The sequence below is a fragment of the Oncorhynchus tshawytscha genome, linkage group LG13 (genome assembly GCF_018296145.1).
Source record: "Oncorhynchus tshawytscha isolate Ot180627B linkage group LG13, Otsh_v2.0, whole genome shotgun sequence".
Classification (NCBI taxonomy): Eukaryota; Metazoa; Chordata; class Actinopteri; order Salmoniformes; family Salmonidae; genus Oncorhynchus; species Oncorhynchus tshawytscha.
The window spans coordinates 68,535,480-68,552,248 of NC_056441.1; the positions used below are offsets into that span (position 1 = coordinate 68,535,480).

Genomic DNA, 16,769 nt, shown 5'->3' on the forward strand with positions numbered 1-16,769 from the left:
GCCCGGCGAGGAGAGATGATGAAATGAGGGTTGAAGCGTATTATCCTCACACAGCACCGTCACCCCAGCCTCAGTCCCAGATCAGCCTCCACCATGACACTGAGACCAGCACGCCCCAGGACACACGATATCATTGGGAATGAACAGGGGGAGGAGGGGAGAGCAAGAGATTCGCTTTTAATGTATCAGTCTCAGTCTTTCATAGCCTACTGTAATTGTGTGTGTATGTGTGAGCTGGCTACGTTGTACTGTACTGTACTGTAGGTTAGGATGGAGGAGTTAGGTGGAGATCTGCTCCTGACCACCAGATTCAGTAAGCCTTCAAAAGCTTCATCAGGAAGACGCAGGGAGATTTAGGGCTGTTATAGAAAGGGGCGTTACAGTAACACAAATTGTAAAGGGGACCTACTGTGAGCGTGTCTCTGTGTAGTGAGCTGTATAGATTCCCTACTTTATAGATTCCTGCTCGTTCTCTTCAATAGCCTACTCTCATTTCCTGTTTATTTTTACTCAAATCTCTCAAGACTATTTTAATTGAATGACGATCGACATCTTGGAGAGGGGAAATTCTGATTATCCAATCCCAGAGTTGTGATGTCTTTGGGGCTTTTGTTAGTGGTATCCATCATGCTACTGGGGGGTTGGAAGCTATCATTACATGATGGTACAGCTGTACTCTTGTCACTCATCATAATATCACATTTCATGCCTTATAACCCCTGAACTGTGCACTCAGACTCAAGATGCTTTCTGTAAAAGTGTACTTATTCGCTTGAGTGGATTGAAAAGGAAGACCATTAGTGTTTCAGTATGCACTGCTGCCTGCCTGCCCTCCCTCTCCTAACTATCCTGTGTGTGTGTGTGCACATTTGTGCATGCATGTGTGTGTCACCGGCCGATGAATCTCTTCAGTGCGTTTCTGCTTCATTTAAACCCATCAGTACTTAAATTAGAGACAGACTAAGTAAGGGCACAGGGGAACAGCTATTTGCATGTGGTGTTCTACCTTATTTTCAGTCCCTCTCTTCTACAGAGAAGGGGTACAGATCAAAAAGATACAATGATTTTTCTCCTGCTGTGCAGATAATACATTTTCCTCAAAATGTGTACACCTTAGCCAACTAGAAATCCTACATTAAGATTTTTTCATTTTATTTGATAAACCAATGTTTTTTGGATTTCCCTAAATTAAACTCTATAATGTTCTGTTCATCATGCACAATTTCAAGACCGGCAGTTTTTGCAATTCAAACCGTTTAATAATGCTACTGGATGATTGTTTTCTTAGTCAGTTGTAGTCCATCTCCATCCAATATGGCAACCTCCCCCTCAGTCTCCCTCTGCCTAGTGACACATAGCCAGCCCTGACTGGGACCTGACAGACAGATAGGAATAGAAACCTCCCCCTTCTCTCTTTCTCTCCCTCCTGCACATTATTACCGGGCTCTGTAACATCGCTGGATATTAAAAAATATACATCAACCAAGCAATTATGGGCCATCAAAAAGAATACTGGTAGCCTGGGGGGCTACTGAGGGCTGTTTGGTGAATGTAGGCAGGAGAGAGGAGTCTAGCTGAGAGCAGCCTTTTGTTGTCCCCCAACCTTCTTTAACAAGTCTCAGGTTGTTGTGAGGATGGTTTAAGATGGAGAACACCTTGAGCTGCCTGTTTGTTTTCGGTCATCTTTGACACCTGAGGCCTTTTCTGTAGCAGTACTGGGAGTGTCACAGCAAACTGAGTATGACACCGTGACAGCACAGAGGAGGCAGTCTCTGTAGCTTTAACAGACAGCCACAGCAGACAGATATTTCCCTGCAATTTGATCATGTTGACCTGTGCTGATCACACAGTGATGGAGCTAGGTTATGTGCCAGAGCTACATGTGTGATAACAATAGCAGATCATTTGCCTGTGTTGTTCGAAAGGAATGTCAGAACTAGGATTCTTCTTATTTTCTGCATTTTTTCTCCCCTCCTCCGGCTCCCCCTCTTCCCCCCTCCCCTCAAAGGCGGAGCGCTCATCAAGGCATGCCCTCGGTCTCACGGGGGCAGGAGTAGGAGAACATCAGGCAGGTCTCCTGCTGACGCCGCCCGCCACCGCGCTGCCTGCTGCCTCAGATGTAGAAACTACCCCTGTTAAGGAGCAATAACATTTAGAGAAGGCTGAGGAGGATTTTTGAATGTGCCTCACTTAAAATTCATAGTTGTCACGCTAAATAAATCAGCGTTCTTTGGCGTAGCTTGAGAGTGAATAAGAGATGAGGCTTAAACGTTGGCAGACCTTAGTCTGACACATTCAATCATGTCAGAGACGGGCTGTCAGCTAGCGGAGCCGCATCTCCCTCCTACACACACACCCCTCTGAGTGTGTCACCTGGGATTATGTGTGGTTTGTTTTTTCTGCATGTCTTTCTCTGTTTCTCTGAATTTGTGTGTGTGTGTTTGTGTGTGTTCTTTGTATGAGTGTTGCCTTCTTGTGTTGGTGTGCGTAGTGTGTGTGTGTAGAAGACAGCGGAGAGGTTGAGGCTCTGAGTGTGTGTGTGGAGAGGTAGTGAGACAGCAGTGGGGCCAGAGGAGTAGTCTTGTCTGCTGTGTATGAATAATCAAAGTGGGCTCTCATCATTAAATCATAGCCGTCCTGGTGGGATAGGAGAGAGAGGAGAGAGATCACAGTTACACTGCTGCAGGGGAACATGCTCTCAGACAGTGTTTCTGAGACATGCCACGAGTCCTCTCTGCTTGTACTACCCACTTAGCTTCTGGAGAAACAGCTCCTTTAACACACACACACACACACACACACACACACACACACACACACACACACACACACACACACACACACACACACACACACACACACACACACACACACACACACACACACACACACACACACACACACACACACACACACACACACACACACACACACAGACAGATGAGAATGGCTACAGCACCAGCCCCCAGACTTATCCCATTGTCTTAGCCAGTAGGATGTACTGTATGGATGATATTGTTAAATACATACAGTAAAGATACACATTCATATACAATACATTATTTGATCTGCTTTGAAGCCCATTCCTCTCTGAAACATCAGCAACAGTGCACTGTACATACAGCATGTGCTGCCTTTGTAACAGATATCAATACAGCAGGTTGTACCATTAAGGCTTTCAATGTAACTGTGATCTACACAAACCTATGTGAGACAGTACAGGACTGTGTTGTGTATCTGTACAGTAGTAGAAGACACCTGCAGCAGTTTATAGCTGTACTGGGGTATTTCCCCAAATATATATACACACACACACACACACACACACAGAGCCGCTGCTAATAAGCGTGGTGCGTCATAGTGTCGTAACGCCAGACGAGCTCTACACACCGTGGGGAGTTCAGACTAGTCACGGCTTTCCTCTGCTCTGTAGCACCCTGTCTCTGTCTCTGTTTGAGACGCTCTGCCTCAGGAACAACACGTAAACAGTTGCTGTCTGTCTGTATCAAAGATGCTGTAGCAGAGACAAGATTGCTTACCTGAAGGTCTGTTTTGAACCATTAGTGTTCAATGTATTGTGGGAACCAGGGCGATCTAAATAGGAGTTCATGCCTCTCCATAGTTGACTATTCTCATGTTGGGAATTAGGCTTTAGGGTGGCAGAGGCCAGTCTGTGAACTTATAGTGAATTGTTAAAGGAGAATGTATGAGCCTCTGTTGAGTTAAATAAAAGTTACAATCTCTGCATCAATCTCTCCCTTTCTTTCCCCTCCCTCTCTCCCTCAGTCCCAGCCATGATCACGTCGTACCCCAACACCACCATGGCCACGGTGGGCCAGCAGAAGGAGATGAGCTGCACGGCCCACGGGGAGAAGCCCATCATGGTGCGCTGGGAGAAGGAGGAACGCATCATCAACCCAGAGACCAGCCGCTACACCGTCGTGGTCAAAGAGGTGGCTGACGAGGTCATCTCCACTCTGAAGGTGCGCTGGGGGCCTGGGGCCTCCACCTCAAAAGGGGGTGATGTATATTGTTGTGTTTGTACTGAGCTGGTATTAGTATAGTACGCTCTCAATATAGCATGAATAATTATAGTAACCTTTGTACTTGCAGTGATTGATGCTGGACATTTTGTGTAGCCTATAAAATAACCAGAGGTTATTATCAGTTGAATACTGAACTATGATGGTGCATTATGGTGATGCTTCCTGGTTAAAAAGTACATTGACCTCTCCTCAGATTTTGCCCACTGTTCGGGAAGATTCTGGATTCTTCTCCTGCCATGCCATCAACTCCTATGGTGAAGACAGAGGGATCATTCAGTTAACAGTACAAGGTAAACCCCTGGCTTCTGCTCCAGCTTCTTAAGCTGTTTCTTCATAGTGGAACCTTTCTGTTGCTACTGTAAGTTGTTCCTGACTACATAAGCCAACATCTCTGGGCCCTAGTTAACTTCAGCCTGCAGTTTGTTTTCTCCTTGTCAGGACAACTAAGTGAACAGGTAAACCTCTCTATCTAATCTGTGTGTGTGTGTGTGGTGTTAAACCCGTTTAGAACCTCCAGACCCTCCCGAGGTGGAGATCCGAGAGGTCAGAGACCGGACAATTGCCCTCCGCTGGACCATGGGCTTTGACGGAAACAGCCCTATCACAGGATATGACATTGAGTGCAAGAACAAATCAGGTAGCGCTGGCATATAGGCCTATGGAATAACGTGATAAATCCATAGGAAATTGCATATGACATAGTTATGACTAAATATGTTTCTGCATTAGCTAACTTGTTTGTTGTTGGTTGTCATGTCATACAGAGATGCTAATAGGTTCATTGCGTTTGCCCCTTCCCCCAGCCTCGTGGAATTCAGCCCAGATAACAAAAGACGTGTCCCCCCAGCTGAACCAGGCCACCATTATAGACCTGCACCCCTCCTCCACCTACAACATCCGCATTTTTGCCAAGAACGACATCGGCAAGAGCGATACCAGCAACGAGCTCACTATCACCACTGACGAAGCAGGTCAGCCCACGCAGATCTCTCCTTCACCGGGTCAAAACATCATGTAGTTATGTTCCAAACCAGGTTGACACATATTCTGTTTGTCTTCAGATTTTAGTCATGGATATGTCTTTATTTGTATTGTAATATTCCCTTGAATACAGTAAAGGTCTGTCTCTCGTTCATAACAGAGCAAACATATTTCTAGTGCTGCATCGCCATCTAGTGAAATATTTCCTAAATATAATTCATGTCTGAATTGCCTCCGTCAAAGATGGTGGATTATACAGATGATTCAAAAAGGCCTTTTACCATGGAACATTTTTTTCACAGTTCTGGTCTACTTAAGGGGTGTCTCTCCCATATGCACCAATGTGATAGCAGCTGGGTCTAGTCTACTTAATTAATTTGCCACACACCAACCAGAAAAAAGTATTGCTTTCCTCTATCGTCTCTGCTATCATCTCTGCCTCATTCAACTGAATCTCTCATAAGAGTATTTTGTGTTAATATTACACATCTGTTCTACAGCCCCTGATGGCCCTCCACAAGAAGTACAACTGGAGGCCACCTCTCCACAAAGCATCAAAGTCACCTGGAAGGTACTGTGTCTTCATGGAGTTAAACAGAGAGATTTTCCTGTTTCTATCTGTGTCATGAGTATGTACAGTCTGATCCATCCCTCCTCCTCCTCCTCCTCCTCCTCCTCCTCCTCAGGCCCCCCACAAGCACCTTCAGAATGGGGTGATCCGGGGCTACCAGGTGGGTTACAGAGAGTACAGCTCTGGAGGCAGCTTCCAGTTTAACATCATCAGCATGGACACCACAGGGGACAGCAGCGAGAGCATCACCCTGGACAACCTGAGGAAGTTCACTGAGTACGGGGTGGTGGTGCAGGCGGCTAACCGTGCAGGCACCGGGCCCTCCTCTCAGGAGGTCATCACCAAAACACTGGAGGATGGTTAGTATGGATCAGGGGGTTAAGGGGTGGGGTAGGGTAGAGTTGTGTGTGTGTGTGTGTGCGTGTGCCTGCATTCACAGTGTGAAAATTCACTGCCGTAGGTAGACTACCATCTTCTGGATGATTGCTGAATTACCTCAAACCGAAATATTTGAAATCAGCAATACAGTTAGAAGCCAGTAGGGGGAGTTAATTCAGCCTAGTTTGACCATTGTCTGTACATTTGTCCTAACTTTGTTTCCCTCCTGTCCCTTAACAGTCCCCTCACGTCCCCCTGAGAATGTCCTGGCCATGGCCAAGTCTCCAGAAGTCATCTCTCTTTCCTGGTTGACCCTGCCCAAAGAGGCCCTCAATGGAAACCTGCAGGGCTACAGAGTCATCTACTGGGCCAATCTGCCAGATGGAGGTAGGGGCTTATTAACAGACACTCAGAACACACCAGCTAGCAGGCACTTAGCGGACCACTGGTGGTGTGAGCACTATGATCATAATGGTTTTAGCCCAGTCTCTAATTTTCTATATTAATTGTGCTATGTAGCATGTCATTGATCTTGTACTTGGCAGATTTGCGCCCCTAGCTTAGTTTGTATTAGTAGTAGTAGTTTAGTTTTTAGTTTTCTCAACAGTCAACACTAGATCATGGGTTTGCCTTGTTGAATTTTTGCAATATTTCAGCAACATTGCCATTTTCTCCTTAATTTCATTCTGCCAGTGTTGGTCAAATTAGTTACAAATTAAACTTATAACTTATAAATCAACTATCCAATGAGTATTATATCTCAATAGACACATCCTGTTCTGTATATAATCTAGTCCATTAGTTGTTTAGTAGCTTCATTCTAGTGAGGTGGGTTATATGGAGGAAGGTACCACAGGGCCAGAGTGGGCAGCACCCAGAGCTAACACCCTGCTCCTGCTCAGGCCCTGTGGATGGGATCCAGCCTGCAGCCTGCCGGGCCTCCATCAATAATTCACAGGATGCAGTATGTCACTGCTTCAGCTCTGTCTACAAGGACACTCAGTCAAGGACAGAGGAGACGCAGCAGACAGAGCACTACTGCCAGTAGTCAGTCATTACAATATCACAGATACTACCCCGGTCAAAAATCACAGTATTTTACTGTGTATGGGCATCATCTTGTATGGTAGTTTGCAGTGTGGTCTTACAGGGAGCATGTTATAGGCTTATTGTGTTATTGTGGTCACTGTACTGTAGTTCTTTGAATTCCATCACACTGGATCATAGACTTGATTTGACATGGTGTGAGAGTGAGTGATAAACTGTTGTGTAACCATTGTGTGACATTGTCAGAGTTGGGAGAGATCAGGAACGTGACGACCTCCTACCCGTCTCTGGAACTGGATGGTCTGGAGAAATACACCAACTACAGCATCCAGGTTCTGGCCTTCACCCGGGCCGGGGACGGGGTGCGCAGCGAGCAGATCTTCACCCGGACCAAGGAAGACAGTGAGATACAAATCCTGGCTTGAGATACACTTGAGATAGATGTGGATCATTGCTTTCAGATTGACATCACAGCATGATTGCTGCAAAAGTTCAAGCTATGCATGCATATGTCAAATCAGATTTCAGGAATAAAGCACTGTCTGCAATGGGCTTGAATAGGGCCATGAGCCCATATGTTTCTATTAATACTTGCAGTATATATGTATGTTTAACATAATCTTTACTCTCCTTCCTCCCTCTAGTCCCTGGGCCTCCAGCGGGGGTTAAGGCCGCAGCCTCCACCAGCTCCGTGGTGTTTGTGTCCTGGCTCCCACCTCTCAAACTCAACGGCATCATTAGGAAGTACATCGTCTTCTGCTCCAACCACCCCACTGTACGGAGCTCTATAATCATTACCACAGCTCTCATTATAACGCCGCCTCCAGTCCTGCCATTCTGGGCTGTATTTGAAAGTCCTGTACGGAGAGAGAATACTCTTGAAGATTACTCCCCTGTTAAATGCACAGATGTGTAACCCCCTTCCCTTTCTCCGTCCCTCTCTCCAGGTGATGAGTGAGTTTGAGGCTTCTCCTGATGTATATTTCTACAGAGTGCCAAACCTGGCCCGCAACAGGAAGTACAGCATCTGGGTGGTTGCCGTGACAGCCGCTGGGCGAGGCAACAGCAGTGAGACCATCACAGTGGAACCCCGGGCCAAAGGTACAGGCTGCCTGTGTAATAGTGTAACTATCAAAACTAATCTGGCTGAAGTATTATTGATTGTACTATGGTGTTGGCATCTATGATATTGCTTGCGTTCTGTTTTTATTCATCATTGTTTTTCATAGGAGTAGAATGGTACAGTCACAGTGGTGCATGTATGTAACCCCCATAGCTCCGGCCAGGATCCTGACGTTCAACGGAACAGTGACTACACCCTGGATGAGGGACATCATTCTGCCCTGCAAGGCGGTCGGAGATCCACCCCCCACCATCAAGTGGCTGAAGGCAAAGTAAGTCAAGGCCATAGAGATGTATAGAGATCGCAACGTTGTATCTGTGCCATTATGGTGTCTGTGACAGTCATTGAGGCTATCTACATTTTAAAGTATTCAATTTTTTTCTTATTTTGATGTTTGAAAAAAGTGCAAAGCTAATATTGGTGACTTACCGCCACCTGCAGGGCTGGAGTCTTTAAGTAAATATTGTGTGTCATTCATTTATTGTGGCCACTCTATGGCGGTCATATAGCTTTAAGTTGTTTACGAACTAGGCAAACCATGCAAAACTGGGTTATTTCCAAGTAATGATCTCTATACATCTCTATGGTCAACACCCATCTGTCACATGATTCAACACATTTACAACACATTTAACTCTGATCACATACTGTACTGAATATCATGTGGTCAAATCTACCTCTCAACAGCAATGGTACCCCTGCTCCTGTTCTGATTGACGGACGCCACAGTGTCCATAGCAACGCTAGTTTCATCATCCGGACGGTGAAAGCAGAGGACTCTGGGAACTACAGCTGTGTGGCCAGCAACAACTGGGGCTCTGATGAAATCACGCTGAACCTGCAGGTTCAAGGTAAGACAGAGAGAGATGCAAAAGGAGAATTGTCCAAAACTGTCCAATACTAATTGGTACTAACACTTCAAAGGCCTTTCTATGTAGGTTAGCAGTAGGTCTTCTGAGGACACTTTGTGGATAGTTTGATGTAGCACAGATGCTTTGTTGTCATGGATCTAGTTCAAAACATCATTCCTTTTGTTCTACAGTTCCTCCAGACCAACCACGCCTCACAGTTACCAAGACAACTACCACGTCAATCACTCTGTCCTGGATACCTGGGGACAATGGAGGAAGCTCCATCAGAGGTGAGTGACATTAGGCCATTTGGACACACCAGAGACACCTCTACAAGGCATAGACCTCCTTTCCGACACCCCAGTGACACTTCAACAAGACAAATATTCCCATTCAGACACACTAACTAATGACATTTCAAGAAGAGAGAAAGTAGACCTCCATTCAGAAACACTAACTAATGACATTTCAAGAAGAGATAAAGTAGACCTCCATTCAGACACAATAACTAATGACATTTCAAGAAGAGATAAAGTAGACCTCCATTCAGACACACTAACTAATGACATTTCAACAAGAGATAAAGTAGACCTCCATTCAGACACACTAACTAATGACATTTCAACAAGAGATAAAGTAGACCTCCATTTGGGCAAGCCAACAACACCTCAACAAGTCACTGGTAACTACTAAGACACACAAATGACACTTCAGTTACACGGCTAGTATCCTATTAGGACATTGGGTGAACAAAATCATCTTACAAGGCCCTCCACTTCTCATTATCTTAGACAGGCCTAGTAATTGCGTTGAGTGGGGTGCTAAAAACAGTGGAGAGGGAATAGATTAAAAAGGAACAAAGTAGATTAGGTGGGTTAAAGTGGAAGGTTAAACCACTCAGTCAAGAAGAAAGCCCAATCACAGAAGGAGTAGCACTGGTGATTTATCATAGTTGGTCATCACTGGAACACAACAGGCTTCTGGCCTCTCAGGCTTTTTAAAAGAGATTTTAAGGGATATCCAGGATGATTTCCTATGGTATTTGTTTTCATGTCATGAGTCAAATGATTTTGTTTAGTCTTTGCTCTAACACCAATATAGTGTCTTATTTTCCTCTTGTCCGAGGAAATGGTGGCTATGATCAGGTGCTGTTGTCCTGCCTTATGTTCCATGTAATGTTAATCAATCTCAATGGCATGTTTATAGGTATTTAGCCGATGTCTAACACTGAACAATCTGTTGGAAGGGAAGTGCAAATACTACAAGGTTCCACTTTGCTGTGCCAGCACTGTGAGTGATTATCTGGGTAATGTAGTTATTAGATTAACTTGGAGTATGTTGGGAGAGATTTTACAGTTATGCTCTGTCTCTGTCTTTTTCTCTTTCTGTAGGCTACATCCTGCAGTACTCAGAGGACAACAGTGAGCAGTGGGGCAGCTTTCCCATCAGCCCTAGTGAGCGGTCGTACCGTCTGGAGAACCTGAAGTGTGGCACCTGGTACAAGTTCACTCTGACTGCTCAGAACGGAGTGGGCCCCGGACGCATCAGTGAGATCATTGAAGCAAAGACCCACGGCAAAGGTGAAGTCTTTTTAGCAAGGATGGGCAACTGGCCCTCGGATCAATTTTTTTTTTTTTTTTTTACTCAGTCGGGTTCTGAACGTACTATTACAAGTTAGAATAGTTGAATACACAAAGTGCAATTTTGAAATGTGGTTGTGCATCAGTAGTTTTTGTCTTATGTCAGTCACTGATAGTCAATCAATTAGCCACGTCAGCTAAACATTTCTAGATTGGTAAATTAGTCTAGCAGCCAGCTATCTAAACTTAGTAATCATGGTCGAATTACCGGCCGAGGGGCCCCCATTGATTTTGTTAGTCAGTCTCACTCAGATATCATAGATATCACAAACTGCAAACACTTCTCTCCACCCTATGGTAAAATGTAAAACGGCTAATTTTCCTCTCCACCCCATGGCAAAATGAGTAGAATTGCATGAAATTAGTTATAAAACTGCAACATTTTTGCTACGCCCAATGGCAAAATGTGTAGAATTGCACGAAATTAACTTTAAAACGTTTTAAAAAATCAGTCCACTGTCAAGAGGGGGGCTGCTAAAATGTTTTGCTCACAACGTGGTGGCGGTGGGGTGGGGTGTGTGTGGGCACATGTGGGTATGCAGACCTGCAAGCAACTTTTTTGTGGCCCCCACCCCCTTCAATGTTGCCCATCCATGCTCTATAGCATCTCCACCACCACTGTCCCCTTAGAACTGACTCTAACTCAACAGTTCTATCCAACATTTTATCAAGCAATCCCTCAGACTAGCTCAATTATTATGTGACCTGATCTGGCTTATGAATAAAATGTTACAGGCATCCTTAGAAGTCTACATCTGATCTCTTCACCCCTCCTCTTTCCAGAGCCCCAGTTTGCCAAAGAACATGAGCTGTTTGCCAGCATCAACTCCACCCGGGTCAGGCTCAATCTAATTGGGTGGAACAATGGTGGCTGCCCAATCACCTCGTTCACCCTGGAGTACCATCCGATGGACACGGCAACGTGGACCACGGCTCAGCGCACCTCCCTAACCAAGAGCTACATCCTGTATGACCTGGCGGAGGCAACCTGGTACGAGCTGCAGATGAAAGTGGTCAATAGCGCCGGCTCTGCCGAGAAGAAGATCATGTTCGCCACACTCAACGCCGATGGAAGTGAGTTCAGTTCAGTGGTCTTCTAGTATGATACATTTTTTTCCTGAACCAGGATAATTTCATATACCAAAGAAGGCCTTCCAAAGAGACATATTTGACTACGATGCCTCAACCCTGGTGGTGCATCCTTAAATAGACATGCCTGATACTCAGGATGGTAGGTTCCCCAAGCTTATCTGGTTCCTCCTTCCACAGGCACCATCCCTCCTCTGTTGAAGACAGTGGACCCCATCACAGACAACATGTCAGGCAACGAGGGGCTGAAGATGATGGTGACCATCACCTGTATCCTGGTGGCTGCTGTCATGGTCTTCATCCTCCTGATGGTGCTGAGGAGGAGGAGGAGGGAGCAGAGGCTCAAGAGGCTACGCGGTGAGTCAGAACACACGCACAAGCACGTACACACACAATAGAAACAAAGCACTTAATAACACACAAGCACTTTTTAGAGCTGTATGCTTCATGCTCAAGAGAGTGAGGATCAATTAACCTGAGCAGAACCAGTAGAATTGTGACTATTGACTTTCATTATGTAATAGATTGTTTTACTTAACTAGGCAAGTCAGTTAGGAACACATTCTTATTTACAATGACAGCCTAGGAACAGTGGGTTAACTGCCTTGTTCAGGGGCAGAACGACAGATTTTGACCTTGTCAGGTCAGGGATTTGATCTCGCAACACTTTTGGTTACTGGCCCAACACTCTAACCACTAGGCTACCTGCCGCCCCGAGAGGCTAAGAGGCTATCAGTTTAGCTAACAGCGTAGAACGGTCTGATCAGATCTAGTGTTCTACTTTTAATTTGCCCCACTCTAATGTTTGCTCTAATGTTCTAGTTTTGCACATCTAGGAAATTAGCTTGGTGCTTTTGATTTTAATATGTTAGCTTCTGTCAACTCTGCGTTGTTACTAATTTACTATATGCTGACTTTACAGACGCAAAAAGCCTGGCAGAAATGCTGATGAGGTACGTGAAGAGGAATACATGTTAACTTTAGATAGGAATCATAAAATACTTTAAACTAACTGTCCAGTGTTTCCAGATCTCTATTAAGTATTACCTATAATAACTTACAATATGAGTGAAATAGTTTCCCTTCCAACGTTTTTCATTCAGTTTTTTAAAAACAACTTTTCTGTGTTGGAATGGTGTGTGCGTACCCCGACAACAGGATGTTGTGGGCGTATAGCAGCCATTAAAAATATTAATACAAATAGATCGCTGATGATTGGCCAGCTCATCCTCCTCTAGACCGCTGATTGGCCAGCTCATCCTCCTCAGGAGTATGATATACTGTATGAGGAAATAGCAAGTCTTTTTAAAATAGTCTTTTGGACAGTTACTTTAAAACTATGACTGAATACTTGCAAACAATACTATCTCCTAGTAAAAACACACGGACACCAGACACATCCAACAAGCAGCAGACCATGAGAATGCACATCGATATCCCCCGAGCCCAGCTGCTCATCGAGGAGCGAGATACTATGGAGATTATTGGTGAGACCCCTGTCTTCCCCGCCAGTTTACAGTATGCTTATCCCTTGCATGTTATATTTGATCATCTTTTCTAAGAACTCATTGTCTCCCTCCCTGTTTTCTGTCTGTCAGACGACAGGTCGACGGTGCTGCTGACTGATAATGACTTTGGGGAGACGTCCAAACAGAAGTCGTCCACGGTCACGCACACAGTCCATTACCAGTCCCTGTCGCAGGCCACCGGCCCACTGGTGGACGTCTCCGACGCCCGGCCTGGAACCAGTAAGAGCCTTACCTATTTAATCACCTCTATATCCCACCCCTCACCACCTTTACTCTGACGTACAGTAAGCTACTAGCCTAATGTCATCCCCTGGAAAAATAAGAGAATGCTCTTTGTCAAGATTAATATTTTTTTATATAGTTGAATTCAATCCAAGCATCATTGTACATATTTCTCTCTCATGTGCATGTAACTGTACCCCAGTCCTCCAATCAGTGTTTAGACTTTAGAGTTTTTTTTAATAAACAATAGCTCTAACATACCCTGATCCCAAATCCATTCTAAGCAAACTACAATTATCAGCTTATCATAGTTTCAACACTCAGATCCACTTACAGAGCCCACAGCCCAGAGCAGTGTGAGTCAAGGCAGTGGCTAGACAGTGGCCTATGGAGGCTCTTGCTGCTGAGCCAGTAGAGTTGAGCTGATGAAGAGTGGAGAGGCCTCTGGCTCCACCTGACCGCTCACCTGATTGGGCTCATTGAGGCTGGCCAGGATGCACAGTGGGCCCCAAAAAAATGAATAAACAATAAGCACAGTGAGCCTGAACCTTATCTGCTGACTCAGCCACATCTATTCAGAGTGTTGGGCAAACACTGCCCGCTGTGCCAGTTTCCAACCCACTGATGGAATTACTACTATCTACTACTATTACCACTGCTATTCTTCTCTGGCTTCTCCAGGCCGGATCTAATCATGGCCGTTCTAAAGGGACATTCTGATTTGGTGCCATTGATGCATAGCACAGTAGGTTAAATGTCTGGGTCAGACCGAATATGATACTATTTTTGTCTTTGGGAAATATTATATCGACTGTGAAAGGTTAGGATGATACTGTAATTTCAAACCTATGAATTATTATTGATCAATAGATGTTTGTGTAATTTGATACACAGACAATTAAGACTCAATATACAGTATGCAATTTACTTTCTGGTAGCTCTTCAGTGGTATGTCCGAAATGGCACCCTATTCTATATGGACGGACACTGGTCAAAAGTAGTGCACTACATAGGGGATAGGGTGCCAATTCTGACACTGCCTAGGCCTGACACTGCCTAGGCCTCTCACCAGTAAAGACCTTGGCCCTTTCATGCCCAGACCCCACAGCACGCCGCACTGCCAAAGCAGGCCCTGCAGCCAGCAGGAACCGCTATGCCAGCCAGTGGACTCTGAACCGGCCACAACCACCCACCTCCTCCCACACCCTGAGCACAGACTGGAGACTGCCCACACCGCGTGCTGCCGGCTCTGTGGACAAGGAGAGCGACAGCTACAGCGTCAGCCCATCGCAGGACACAGGTACTGGACTGACCCTATGTCTCACATACAACATTAGTCTGCAGCAAAGGGGAGACCACTACTACTGTACGTGGAAGGGTCAGAGTGCTCACGGTATGTTTTAAGATTTTCCTATATATCTTAGGAGATTTCAGCTATATACATACACTATAATGGATGTTGTGTCTCTGTGTGTGTTTGTGTGTGACTACGAAGACCGCGCGCGGAGCAGCATGGTGTCGACAGAGAGCGCGTCGTCCACGTACGAGGAGCTGGCCCGGGCCTACGAGCACGCCAAGATGGAGGAGCACCTGCGGCACGCCAAGTTCACTATCACAGAGTGCTTCATCTCCGACACCTCCTCGGAGCAAATGACGGCCGGCACCAATGACTACACAGACAGCCTGGCATCTAGCACGCCGTCTGAGTCAGGCATCTGCAGGTTCACAGCCTCCCCGCCCAAGCCTCAGGACATCAGCCGGGTCATGAACATGGCCGCACCAAAGGCCCACAGACCGGGTAAGGAGAAGGCAGCACTCATATACAGAACATACATACACTGCAAACACATAGTACAGTTCAAACCTTACTGAAAGGAAATTATTATGTATTATTTTCCTCATTACTCTAGATCAGTGATTTCCAACTCCGGCCCTCCCCCAACAGGCATATTTCCCTCGACCAGCACACCTGATTCTACTAATCATCAAGCCCTTGACAAGTTGAATCAGGTGTTTTCATCTGGGGCTACAACAAAAATGTGTACTGTTGGGGGTACTAGAGGACCGGAGTTGGAAAACACTGCTATAGATAGCAGTTCAGTTCTGCTCCAATTAGGCCTTGGGCCACAGCATTACAACTGTAACTTCCACAGCTCTCTGGCCTGTTCAAAGTTAAGTTTCATAGCTTTCATTTAACACAGCATTTTACAAGATGCCTATTGCAAAATAGTGATCATGAGATACTCTTCCTCAGATAACACCTCTGGCATGCTGTTAATGCTCGATGAAGTACAAACACCATTAAAACCCAGTTATACCCCTCACAGTGCTGTGTTTAGCTTCAGCTCTCTGCAGAAATGTCTGCACATGGAGGAGCTGTCCTTACGTCCGTCTGTCAGGCTATCCGCCTTTCTGACACTGTCCTCTCCCGGGTTGGCCTCATAGGACCTGCTTCTTCTCACCTCCCATTCCTATTGGTTACACTGTCTAGCGCAGTTTGTGGACAGACCAAACAGACTGGGTTGAAATACATAGATATGAGGAAATTCCCATTTTCAAATATTTTGTGTAAAAAATACACACATACACAGAGCAGAATGTATTGTATTGAGAATGTATTGAGTCCTGGCCTGCCTAGTTGTCATTCTGGGCTGGGGGTATGAAGACTAGCTAGTTGTTGATGGTGTCTGGAGGTAGGGACTGGGCTGAGGTGAGCGAGACGAGGTAGACAGGTTTTGGCTATCTGAGCTGGGTCTTGAGTTTCCGTTCCTCATTATGTTTTCATGGTGCGTACACAAGCCATCTGCCCACAGTCATCAGCCAGCAGGAGGCTTAAACCGTCTGCTAAGGGCAAGTAGAGGCTATCTGTCAAGCCAATCTAAAGCTATTGTCTGTCAATACAAAACAGCACTTTACTTCCACAATGGAGACGTTCAGCGTGATATCGGTCTTTCAGACGCAGAGCCTGATGTAGCGTCGTGCTAACCCTGGTTTCACTTTCATCCAGTGGGAGTTGGGCGACACCAGACACATAGACAAGTTTAGAGGTTTCTACAGTAAGTCCCTGTTGAAGACCGTTGTTACCAGTCTGGTATGCCATCAGCCAACTCTGTTGTGGCACACACTGTGGAATTCACCCATGTTAGTTTGAACACAGTTCATTTTTGTGTGCTTTTTCCCAGTGAGTGTCAGTATGATCAGAAAAAAAAGTCAATTTTCAATATAAAATGTCAACGATCTGTCTGTCCGTCTGTCCGTCTGTCCGTCTGTCCGTCTGTCCGTCTGTCCGTCT

The 16,769-nt window shown here is 45.6% G+C and overlaps 1 protein-coding gene across 1 annotated transcript in view; it reads left to right on the forward strand.

The window, feature by feature from the left end:
* LOC112265581 (Down syndrome cell adhesion molecule homolog) overlaps positions 1–16,769 on the forward strand; it is a 132,961-nt gene that overhangs the window by 110,890 nt on the left and 5,302 nt on the right. Inside the window, exons 12-32 of the mRNA XM_024443002.2 lie at positions 3,787–3,983; positions 4,240–4,336; positions 4,555–4,683; positions 4,850–5,017; positions 5,528–5,598; positions 5,714–5,957; positions 6,217–6,363; positions 7,270–7,425; positions 7,668–7,798; positions 7,971–8,124; positions 8,300–8,417; positions 8,834–8,997; positions 9,189–9,287; positions 10,389–10,577; positions 11,421–11,711; positions 11,907–12,083; positions 12,649–12,679; positions 13,101–13,213; positions 13,325–13,474; positions 14,577–14,777; positions 14,973–15,275. Coding sequence (XP_024298770.1) covers positions 3,787–3,983; positions 4,240–4,336; positions 4,555–4,683; positions 4,850–5,017; positions 5,528–5,598; positions 5,714–5,957; positions 6,217–6,363; positions 7,270–7,425; positions 7,668–7,798; positions 7,971–8,124; positions 8,300–8,417; positions 8,834–8,997; positions 9,189–9,287; positions 10,389–10,577; positions 11,421–11,711; positions 11,907–12,083; positions 12,649–12,679; positions 13,101–13,213; positions 13,325–13,474; positions 14,577–14,777; positions 14,973–15,275 — 3,330 coding nt within the window. The remainder of the gene's footprint in view (positions 1–3,786; positions 3,984–4,239; positions 4,337–4,554; positions 4,684–4,849; positions 5,018–5,527; positions 5,599–5,713; positions 5,958–6,216; positions 6,364–7,269; positions 7,426–7,667; positions 7,799–7,970; positions 8,125–8,299; positions 8,418–8,833; positions 8,998–9,188; positions 9,288–10,388; positions 10,578–11,420; positions 11,712–11,906; positions 12,084–12,648; positions 12,680–13,100; positions 13,214–13,324; positions 13,475–14,576; positions 14,778–14,972; positions 15,276–16,769) is intronic.